This window comes from Heptranchias perlo, chromosome 5 (genome assembly GCF_035084215.1).
Source record: "Heptranchias perlo isolate sHepPer1 chromosome 5, sHepPer1.hap1, whole genome shotgun sequence".
NCBI classification, from domain to species: Eukaryota; Metazoa; Chordata; class Chondrichthyes; order Hexanchiformes; family Hexanchidae; genus Heptranchias; species Heptranchias perlo.
In genome coordinates this window covers 67,282,336-67,294,664 of record NC_090329.1, presented here as the reverse complement: position 1 = coordinate 67,294,664, position 12,329 = coordinate 67,282,336, and the positions used below count along the sequence as shown (strand labels likewise).

Here is a 12,329-nt window from a genome sequence, read left to right as displayed (position 1 = left end):
AGTGCTGCAGTATAGCTCAGGAACACTCTTCTCTGAGTTGATGTCCTTGTCCACCTTATACTTGTCCAACATTACGTATCTATTGGACAGTTCCAGTACTCAGGGTTTCCATGCACCTCTGAGTCCTACCTCCCTCTGCTGCCACCATGGATGGTCACCCACTTCTCTCTTTCTACATTATCCTTATGTCCTGAGCACTATTTCTTGGATGACCAATTTCTGGAGAGTGTGAACCAGAAATCCCTCATCCTCCCTGATGCTGCAGAGTATGGCCAATTGCTGCTCGAGCACATAGATCTTCTACTCCAGATACTTAATTTTCAGGCATTTGGTGCTGTCTTTGGATACACTGAGGATTCATGATGGCCCACATATCGTACTCCACATACACCACAAGGCTTTCCTGCACTGCCATCCTTTTGTGTTTCACTTAAAAATGTATATAGTGTTAACCTGAATTCACACTAGCACCAAACTCTCACAAGAATCAAACTCCTCTTACTAACTTTACAGAAGTATTAATTTTAGAGGGAAAAAATCCTCTCCAACAACACCTCAAGGCTGAATTCCCACTAAGGATAAACTCTAATCTTACAGCTGGCGATAAAGCTCTTGCTACTCAAATTTATACTCTTTAAACTTACAGGCCATTTAATTTACACTGTGAGTGCAGAACTGGAGAACAAAAGTTCAAAATTAATAATTTTTAAGTGAGACTGGAGATTTAAAAAAATTCTTCCTCTCCCTCACAGAGTATTGGATATATGGAACAGATTTCAAACAAAAGTAGTTGGTGCAGTTTAAATTAACTCCTTCAAAAAAGAGTTGATTAAAAATATGTTTGAGAAGAATTTGGATGTTCTAGAGGTTAAAAATAGACTGAAAAAAATCAAATAACCAGAAAGAAAGACATGTATTTATATAGCATTTTATCATGACTCTCAGAAATACATCAAATGTGCTTCACACATGGTGAATTGCAATGAATTGGTGTTTTGTAGGCAAATATTCATTTTGTCCACAGCAACAGCCCACATACATCAATCATCCAGGAAACATATTGGTTCCTGTGTTACGAGAGCTGGGGAGGAAGGTTTGTCTGTGAAGAGCAGCCAGCTAAGAGTGAAGCCTAGTGGCAATGTAGCAGCCCAATAGTTTTTTTATTTCTCTTCATTGGTCATTATCCAATGACTACATGTTCATATATATAATTTCAACCACACCTAAAATATCTCAGTTATTTCAAATTGTTGTCTGGCATTCCAGTCCGAAGTTTTTTTTAATTCATTCATAGGATGTGGGTGTCGCTGGCGAGGCCAGCATTTATTGCCCATCCCTAATTGCCCTTGAGTAGGTGGTGGTGAGCTGCCTTCTTGAACCGCTGCAGTCCATGTGGTGAAGGTTTTCCCACAGTGCTGTTAGGTAGGGAATTCCAGGATTTTGACCCAGCAATGATGAAGGAACGGCGATATATTTCCAAGTCGGGATGGTGTGTGACTCAGAGCGGAACATGCAGGTGGTGTTGTTCCCATGTGCCTGCTGCCCTTGTCCTTCTAGGTGGTAGTGGTTGCAGGTTTGGGAGATGCTGTTGAAGAAGCCTTGCCGAGTTGCTGCAGTGCATCCTGTGGATGGTACACACTGTAGCCACGGTGCGCCAGTGGTGAAGGGAGTGAATGTTTAGGGTGGTGGATGGGGTGTCAATCAAGTGGGCTGCTTTGTCCTGGGTGGTGTCGAGCTTCTTGAGCGATGTTGGAGCTGTACTCATCCAGGCACGTGGAGAGTATTCTATCACACTCCTGACTTGTGCCTTGTAGATGGTAGTAAGGCTTTGGGGAGTCAGGAGGTGAGTCACTCGCCGCAGAATACCCAGCCTCTGACTTGCATTTGTAGCCACAGTATTTATGTGGCTGTACCAGTTAAGTTTCTGGTCAATGGTGACCCCCAGGATGTTGATGGTAGGGGATTCGGCGATGGTAATGCCGTTGAATGTCAAGGGGAGGTGGTTAGACTCTCTCTTGTTGGAGGTGGTCATTGCCTGTCCATTTGTAACATTTAATATTAAACGGTATCATTAATAAACATTGGAGATGTGGGACGGATACGTCATCTGAACTTTTGGTTAAGTTTAGTGATCAAGAAATATTCATGTAGAACGTTCTTTCCCTGAGCAGATTAAAGACACATGGGGTTAAATTCGATAGCCCCCGAATCTGAGCACGGGGTTGCGGTGCGCGATTGAGATGCAGGCAGCATGTGAGATTTGTGCTGCCTGGTCATATACCTGATATCTGCGAGCAGCCAGGCCTAGCTGCGCTGTTGAGTGGCCAGCACCATGTAATAGCTGCCAGTGTGTGTGACCTGTGAGTTGTGGGTGTGCGGCTTGCAACAGTGGTAATGTACGAGGGTGAGTTGCAGCATCTGATTGGAAGAGTTGAGTACTGATTGAAAGAGTAGTAGTGCAGTTGGTAGGAGATGCCACTTGACAGTTGACCTCATTCACCTTGACCACTCGTGTCAAAGCATTGAACTTCTTCCTGCTGTTGACCGGAGGTCACCAGTTACGGTTAACGGCTTAGAGTCAATTCTCTCTTAACTCTCAATTCGCTTTATTCACGCTGTTAGATCATATACGTCTATACGTCTATATGTCTATATGTCTGGTTAGATATAGACATGCAGTTTACACCAGGTTATACAGTTTTATACCCAAACTAGGATCTAAACGCACACCCACTAGGTTTCTCTGACACTCCCTGAGTGGTCACAGAATATAAAGGATAATCCCCGAAAAGGAGAGGTGACGCTGGCCAGGCATTCCTTTCTCTCTCTCTCTCTCGACGTCGTCTCTACGTCCCTGACATAGGCTCTTCCACTTCCGCGATGGTTGGTCTCCGGAGTCTTCGCTCTGGCTCCACGCCCCAGATTCTTCATTCTTATTCCGAATCTTATCTCTTCAAGCTGTGCTGTCTCTCTCCCGTTGGTTTAGGCTTGCTCGCATAGTCTGTGTCTTCTTCTCATTGGCTCTGTCCCAAGGACTTAGGTTGCATTACCTCATTACTCCTTTTCTAAATAAGGACTTGTGTCTTATCACATCTCCTTTGTCTTTCACAAAACTTAGCTAATTCAAACCGGTTCCAGCCAGCTCAGGCCAGCGACTGAACTCAGGTTACTTCAGTTCAAAAGTTGCTTTTGCCTGTGTGTCAGCAGCTGGAAATCTCAGGTTACTTTCTGCAGCCCCTGGCCAATACTGCACTGCATCCATGTTCGTGGTGCTATGTGCCTGGCATTGACATCATCCCCTACTGCCTCCCACTGCCTTGGGAGCATATATGTCTGGAGGGCCTCTTGCCACCCTGTGGATATAGGATGCCCCTCCTTCTGTCCACGTCTTGCACCAAGGCCTCATCAGAGAATCTTGGTGCATGCTTTCTCGCAGGCCTGGTACAAACCTCATGGTGAGGTCTGGTGTGCAGAGTGGAGGATGTGGGATTTTGTAGTGTGCAATCTTTATTCAATTTATTATGTAATAAATTATTTATTAACCTTTATTATTTAACATAACTCAACAATTTGTAAACATAGTGACGGGACCTGCATCCATGTTTTATGTATGCGATGTTCTTTGCAAAATATAAGAAACGGGTCCCCACAGAGTCTGAACAGAGATCAGACATCACACAAGAGAAGGTGGTGCATAACAGGAGGCAGCAAGTGACAGTAGCTCCATGGAACATGAACCTGCTGTCCTCTCTCAGGATGACAGCATTCCTGTCCCACCCCTGCCACTCTGCCAATGCCCTTGCTGTTGGTTGTCAGCTAGCCAGCCCACTCCCTGTAGAGTATTGAAACTTTATTATAGGAACATAGGAAGATAGGAACAGGAGTAGGCCATTCAGCCCCTTGAGCCTGTTCCACCATTCAATGAGATCATGGTTGATCTGTGACCTAACTCCATATACCCGCCTTAGCCCCATATCCCTTAATACCTTTGGTTAACAAAAATCTATCAATCTCAGATTTAAAATTAACAATTGAGCTCACATCAACTGCAGTTTGCAGAAGAGGGATCCAAACTTCTCCCACTCTTTGCATGTAGAAGCATTTCCTAACTTCACTCCTGCAAGTCCTGTCTCTAATTTTTAGGCTATGTCCCCTAGTCCTAGTATTCAACTATAGGAGACCTCCAAATACAGGTACAAATGCAACAGCAGCCAGAAGCAATAATCCAGTAACTAACCTGTAAATCCTGCATGATCCCTTTAAATAGCGCTGGGGGTTGGGGGGGGGGGGGTGTCCCCTATGCTGTTCAGCTGTGCGAAGTTAAGACAGTGCGTTGGCTGGAGCATTGAGTTCCAAAATCATATCTGTCCCTTTAAATCAGCGTTGCACACTGATGGAACGCATATTCTCCTTACTTTACATACTGCCGGTGTTCGTTATCTGCGCGTGTGCAAATGCCTTTACCAAGATGGCGTTTGGCACTCATCACATTAGAAGCATGCACATGCATTCCGGATGTCATTTTGGGTCCTTAGGAGGCCGCGTAGCACCTACAAAACAGGTACTACATTGCCCAATTTATAGCCCATGAGGTTCAGTCCATGATAGATACCTTGTACATAGTTTGTGGAAGGAGCAGGCTAGATAGACTGAAAGGTCAAATGCCTTATCTTATTCCAACGATTTCTTATGTTCTTAATGAAGTTCTGAGGGAATACTGCAGATACTAAGATACTAACCTGAGGTTTCATCTGCCTGCTTAAATGGGTGTTAAAGATCACATGGCACTATTTACGGAAAAGCACAGTTTCCTGGTCAACCTACCTCTCTTAACCAATACCATTGAAAAAATACATTACTAGTCATTCAGCTCATGTAGGATTTTGCTTCAGAATGGCCGTGCATGTGTCTGACTAACAATGATCACTGAGCTTCAAAAAAAAATGCACTGTGTTAAGTGTTTTGATTTATTTCTGCATGAAAGGTGCTATATAATGCAATGATTATAGAATTATAACTGCTTAAAGGTTTTTTGCATATAGATATGCCTGTGTTCTCTTTGATAAAAATAGCCAATTTGCAAATCATTGTACCACTCCCATTTAATTATTCATTTAGCAATTCCATCGAACAATAATGATAGAAAACTTCACAAAACGATTCATTTTGCATTAAAGCGTTCTGATTTTGAAATTTGCTGCTGTTTCTGTGACATATAACGGTGATTGACAGCATTTAGTGTGATCAGCATTAAAAACAGCTAATTTGGGACTGCTTAACCTTGGATCAGAAAGTTATAAGACAGGAGCAAATGGAAAGGAATTGCTTCCTTGGAAATCTGTGCTTGGGGTAGTTAAGTCTGGCATTGAGTGACAAGGAAAGGAAAACAATAAGAAATGGTAGAAATATATTTTCTAATTAATTAATATTGGGTGCTTTTCATATTAGTGTATTTTCGGCGTCCTAAATCTGTTCTGCGTTCTGGGGTTTGAGAGCCTTTTAAAGTACAGCAGACAGTTTTATTTTATATACTTTAATAAAATCAGAGGTTACAAATGATTGAACTTCGGAGTGGACTGCCATACAAGAAGTGTCTGAAATTACTGCTTGAGTACTTTATCTGCATTTCAAGTAACAACATATACATGAACATGTATTCATTGGGTAATGACCAATAAAGCTGATGTTGAAGAGAAGTTTAAAAAAAACATTGGGCTGCTACATTGCCACTAGAGTAGAATATTGGTTTCCATGGTAATTACTTAGGAACTGAAGTTCCTCAGCTATTCTGGCGGACTTCTACCATAACTCCAGTGGGAGCCTGACAGAATGGCTCCGAAATTGGCCATGAACTGGATACGCCAAGTTCCAACTTGACCTTGTAAGAGGCGGAGCCTCCGCCCACCCTTTACAAAGCCAGTGAAGTGGAGGGGATGGGGCCGGAAACTCCCTACACTAGGAATTCCTGCTCTCCTGAACCACGTGAGACATGGCATGTGCCCAGTATGATGATGCATACCAACCTCCAGGAGGTGTGCAAATGGGACCACTAGGGGCATCCAGACCAGGGAAGAGGATAGCAGGCAGGTGCCAGAGTTTCCGGCAACATGTGCTGGCTCCATGCAAATCAGGGGCCCTCATGCTGACCCTGCATTCTTCAGCGGGACTGGAGGCCTTCAGTATTTTCGGGCAGTTAATCTTTATGTTCCTTTATCTTTTCCATTCTCCTCTAATCATATTGTTGCTCTCTTATAAAGTTGCTGTAATTTTTTTTCAGAGATAAGTTGACATTCAATTTCTGTGGTGGTGGAAATCATGGCTATGATAATGAATACAAAAGCATGCGAGTAAGTAATTAAATATGATTAGCAATGTACCAGATGCAATTGCTATATTGGGGAATGGTTTCCTCTGTCCTGTGTGGAGTTAGAATGTATGCCTAATAAACATGTTATGATTTCGGTCCACATCCAATACCATCCAATCTCCAATTTAGTGCAAATTGACACAGTGGGGCTAATTTCCTGTTTCTGCATTCTTGGTGCAGATTGTCACCCACCATGAGCACATATTGGAAAATTGCACAGACGTGATTGTCTGTCCGTATTGGAAAATCATGGGAGTACAGAAATTTGCCCTTACCTTTCAGTCTCACTTGGACATATCACAAAGATGGCTAATGTGGGAAGTGGATAAATTTACAATGGTGCAGTTGGAGGTAGTGTTTTGTGGTTAGAGCTCAGCACATTCTTCAGGCAAAGTAGTGAGATCACAAGTGTGCACCTGGTAGTGGTTCACTTGACCTCAAAGTGCTTGGTGCTGACATTGAGGGGATGTCATTTTTTGAGTCAGTTTTCCAGAGGGGAGCCTCACCCATTGGGAGTGCATATCATAAACTTGGGTTTGCCTTGCCCACAGTCTTCTGTTCATGATGGAAAAATCATGGGCGATGTGCACCCGAATTTCCAATATGCACTTCTAACAGGTAAGGATTGCTGCTAGAGTGTTGATTTGTGAGGTTACCCCATGGGTACAAAAATTGACAAGAAATATTCCATTTAGTAGAAACAACATTTACCAACTTGATGAGTAGAAAAATATAATTCTGTCATCATCAGGGATTTCAGGCATACAAACCAAAAATTCTTGGAAGTAAATAGGTACTAATTTGGGGATTTGAAAATAGTGGTGCTCATGCAAGTCCGTTATAACTTTCCATTGCAATTTTATCACAGAATTACCCCCTGTATACATGGGGGGATTTTTCTTTTGCAAGTTATGATGACAATAAATTCCTTTTAATATGCTCTTTCCCTATTTAATAAACAAACTTGTGGGTTTTTTTCTTCTTATGTTTTCCCTTGATGGTAAATTCCAGGCGATCTTCATAGCTAATGGGCCAGGCTTCAGATTTAAGACAGAGGTTGATCCATTTGACAATATTGAACTCTATAACCTGATGTGTGGTGAGTGCTTTCATTTTATAAACAAGTACTATGTAAGTGAATGGCTTTATTTCAACTCCAAATTACAGCTGATCTACCACTGATGTTGCTGTAAATAACATGTATCATTTAGTGGAGTAACTGCCTTTGTATGTTAAAGATTCTCCATAATGCACTTGTCTTTAATGTTGTTGCAGTAGACCTGCTTTAGAGTGTCTCTACTACAGCGGGCGAATGATGATTCAAAAATCCTGAAGCAATCATACCTCAACAGTGAGGACAAAAAAAGTTATTGAAATCATATTGGGCTGAATTTTCCTGTTTAATGACACCAACACTCTCCATAGAGCAGATGTAAAACAAGCACTTAAAGTTTGCTTCTAGGTGTATGTGATGGGACAGTTATCTCTTGCAACTTGCTGTAATTTTGCCACTGATGTAATTTTAGGATATTCTAATGAACTGTTCCTTCTTGCAGTGGTCTCACTCCACTTCCTGTAAGTTGACCTCATGCCCTCTACAAACCACAGTAGTAGCCTTTCGTTTTTTTTTGCCATTGCGGCGATCTCATACTCTACAGGATTGATACAATCCTAGATTGCCAGTGCCCGCTGCCCTTTATTTCCCTCCAAGCCAATCCAGAACAGTATAATCAAAATACCATATTCAGATTCTAAATTAACTAACAAAATTTATTTACAGAATTTAAACAAATCAAACACATACAGAACAGCACAGTGTAAAGAACAGTATTAGCCCCTCTTCAATATTTTCAAAAGCTTTAATAAATTTTATTCAAATTGCTTCACAGTGGCGACGCAGTTTTAGATTTGCTGTGGTAGCCACTATTGGAGCTAGTGCAAGAGTACTAGACATTTGTCTACAAAAGGATATACATGCCAAACACATGCAAAAGTTTCTCTCTGGACTTCAGTTGTTCCAATGCAAGGAAGATATTCGTTATTTGATTTTGCGTTACATCTGCTTTAATGGTGCTATTTGCAAAAAACGTTTTTCCTCTTCCTCAACCAGCTCATTCTACTTGCACAGGACAAACAAGCAGTGCTAAAACAAACATTCCCTTTGGCCCAGCTCCATGTGCAATAATATACTTACATTTTGAGCTGTTCTGCCAAGTATTGCAATTCAGAAGTAGAATTAAACATAAGTTTCTGTTCCAGCTCCGCCATTTGCAAATTATATTAGAACGCTGCTTCAGCTCTAGACTGACAACTGAGCTGCCATTTCATGTTCAGTGCCAGACAGAATGTGTGGTTCTACTGCCAGCAAATTGTGACCTAATTTTTTCCATTGAAGTTTGTAGATTTTTGCTGCAAGCATTTATTTTGGGATGGGGGGGAAGCACCGGTTTTCCCCCCAAGGATTCATATGAAAGTTAGCTCTTTATTGTGAGAATGAGCATTTGTCAACAGGACAAAATCTAACTTTAATAAAAAGAGAATGTGTTTTGCCACAAACCGCTTGTGCAGGTGTGAATTTGAACTATTAAACTTGATCTTTCATTGCCTGCAGCACTGAAGGGTTTGTTGCCATAAATATTTGTTTATTCCAGTACTAATGAACAGCAAGTCAGACCCTGGGGGTAATTTTAACTTAACTCGCCAGGCAGGAAACCCACGGGATTGGGTGGAACACTGGTTTTACACCCCTTCCAATATTACTCTTCATTGAATTCAATAGAGAATAAAATTGTGTGGGATGTAAAATCAGCGTTGCACCCGATCCCGTCAGTTTCCCGATGGGCGGACTAGGTTAAAATTGTCCCCTTTGTGTCTAGCAGGTTGTCCAGAGGAGATTGGGATTCTCAGTGTCATAAGATATAAAAGCTGCTTTCATTTCATAATATCTACAAGAATAGTAGGTAGCTTGCCAACGGAATGGTAATGAGGCCCAACCGTGAAAACTGGTCGAACCTCCCACCAGTGACGTTGATTGGGTGCGCTCCATGCACTGCCTGCCCGATGTCCACCAATACCGAAAATCGGCTCCCATAACATGACTTAAGTTTTTTTGACCTACATTATAACAATGACTACACTTCAAAAATACATTGGCTGTAAAGCGCATTGGGATGTCCTGAAGTTGTTAAAAGCGCTATATAAATGCAAGTTCTTCTATTGAATCTGCTTCTTTCTCAAACTAGGTATAATCTGCCCTATCATGGACTGTACATTTATTTAATGGCCCTAAGAAAGAATTTGTTGCTTTCCATGGATGACATTGCCATGGGATCCCAGCAGTGTAGGAATTATCATGTTCCATAAAATATTTGACCATTTCTGTCCATAATTAATTCTATATTTTATTAATGACAATCACGTATATATTTTTCAAAACCGATGTACATTTTAATTAAACACTACTTGTGGGAGGAGTGCATTAATACATCCAAACTTCTCAGTGTGACTGTGCTTGCACTGGGAGCTATGTGGGTCAAGGGGTTGAGGCAGTCTGCTTGGTCTTGGTGGAAGGGGATTAGTTAGGTCTGGGAATGGAGAAGAAGAGGAAGGCCATGCCTATTAGTAATCAAACCCAATAATATTTAAAAACAATAATATTTTATCCCATTCCTAACTTGATACTATCCAGATCTTTTTTAAATTAATTAATTGTTACAACACTAACTGTTCTTGGTGGGAGTTTGTTTTCTATCTGCCAGCTGATGAAAATGCTGATCCAGCACCATAACGATGTAAGACTACCTCAGGACCTGTTGAAAGCCACAGAATACTCAACAGTCATAATGATGGTAGTTAGTAAATACTCGCAGATCCTTAATGCATAGGAAATTATGGGAATAAAGGGTAAAATTGTATATTTATATTATGAAAACAAAATATCGCTGACAGCTATCTAGGAACATATGCATAGCAGTTCAGTACTGTATGGACCATAAATTGCGGGAAAAATAACGGTGAGTTCACGGCGCCTGCCATTATTAGTGCGTAAAAACCCCAGCATTTTGTGGTGAGGAAGATACACGCCATGAGTTGCAAATCACCGCAAATTGCTGGACGATTTGCTCCATTCCACCATTAGCCTCGCAAAAATTGGAACTCACCCACAACCTACCCATGAGTGTCAAGAAATTGCTGGATGTGCACCGTAAATACGAATGAATCTTGCTGCAGACATTTAAGGCTGCTAATTCATGACATAAGGACCCTGTTACTGACATGATTTAAGGTCCTGACATGATACTGAACCTTGGAGGCCCAGAAGGGGAACAATTGAAACTGTGGCCTTTCCCTCCTGCAGGTATTAAATTGTTCCTAGGGGTTTTTTAAATTGTAAAATGTTTTTCTTACTTTTCATTTCTGTCTCTTTTTTTATCTATCTCTTAATCCAATCTTTCTTTCCCTCTCTTTATTTCTCTTACAGTATCATATTTAACTCTAATTCACCCTATTTCCTTCTCCGTTGTTCGCTCTGTTTCTTTCTCTATCCTGAGATTTCATTAGTTAAGGAGATAAACCTCTGGGCCTGATGTTCACGAAGTCCCAGAAGCCCAGTTGATGTTGCTGTGCCTTTATCAGTTTGCATTTCCAGCAATTTGTGCCACAAATAAAATATGACCTGAAGGGTGAGGGAAAAGATTGAATTCACGGTGCTCGCTGTGAGATGCCCCTCTCCAGCAATATCTGGGCCATCAAAATTTGCTCTTTTGAATTTGTTATGATTTGAACCCAAACCCATCATCTGTTACTTTGAAAGTATGACTGCAGATGAGAAATCTGAAGCCCCCTTTCTGTAATATGTTCTGAACCGATCACGTAAGTATGATGACAATATATTTTGTCATTTTTAGTGACATACCACAGAGTGGAATTGTGTACAAAATAACCAAGGGGCAAATCCGGATGCAAACAAATGCAAACAAATCCGGATCCAGTGACAGTTATATTTGTAAGACGATTATAGACTTTCTCGGCACAAAACTGTCTTATCGAACAGTTAGTTTCAAGTTGATGAAAGAATGGTGAAGTCTGCCTTTCTCTGGGAATGGGTGGCATGACCTCATTCCTTTGTGTGTGAATGACTAAGTACTTCCAAGTGATTCAATGAACTGCATCGCCAGGACGCAGCCCCGGTGGCATTGCTCTGTGACCTGGGGCAGATGTAGTCACAGGCCTGTCACTGAAATAGGGAGTCTTGAAGGCAATGGCATTTTCTTTTTGTGCTGGCAGTGATGCTAAAGAGCTAGTGCTGGTACTATAAGCGGGAGAATGGCTGGCAGATGTAGGCAGAAGAGGGATGGGTTAGGAATTGCTCTCTCAAATGAATCTATTGCAAATTAAAACTTGATGCTAATGTAACACATGGGTGAAAATCTGTATCTTTGGAAAAATAAAAACTAGATACACATACCTGCCTTGAGGAGAGTCCAGTTAAAACTTCTTTATTGGTTTGTAAATTTAATGGGTGCTTATCATTTGCTCTATATCCAATGCCCATTGTTCCACTGGCACCAATTCAAGAGGTTGCCAGTAGTCCAGAGTAAACCATTCCTTTCTTCAAGCATGTCATTTGAATAAATACTGAAGGAAGGGAGATACCAAAAAACAAAAGGCACAAATGTGTTTTTGTAACAGAATTGCTCTGTGTTTTTTCTTCCCTTGTTAGATTTGTTGCAGATCACACCTGCACCTAATAATGGATCTCATGGCACTCTAAATCATCTGCTAAAGAATCCTTTTTATAGCCCTGCTTTTCCTGCCGAGGTATCTGCTTTATCTTTCTGTCCACTCTCCACACTGATTCCGAGTGACGGCCTGGGATGTTCATGTAATGGCTCAGTAAGTAGAGGATTGGAAGCTCAATAATCTGTTTGTTAAAATCACGGTATACTGAAGTGTACAAGGT

At 41.4% G+C, this 12,329-nt stretch overlaps 1 protein-coding gene across 1 annotated transcript in view; it reads left to right on the top strand.

The window, feature by feature from the left end:
- The window catches only part of LOC137321829 (ectonucleotide pyrophosphatase/phosphodiesterase family member 3-like), a 108,411-nt gene that overhangs the window by 52,973 nt on the left and 43,109 nt on the right, over window positions 1-12,329 (top strand). The window contains exons 16-18 of the mRNA XM_067984533.1: window positions 6,278-6,347; window positions 7,379-7,466; window positions 12,090-12,262. Of these exons, the coding sequence (XP_067840634.1) occupies window positions 6,278-6,347; window positions 7,379-7,466; window positions 12,090-12,262 (331 nt within the window). The remainder of the gene's footprint in view (window positions 1-6,277; window positions 6,348-7,378; window positions 7,467-12,089; window positions 12,263-12,329) is intronic.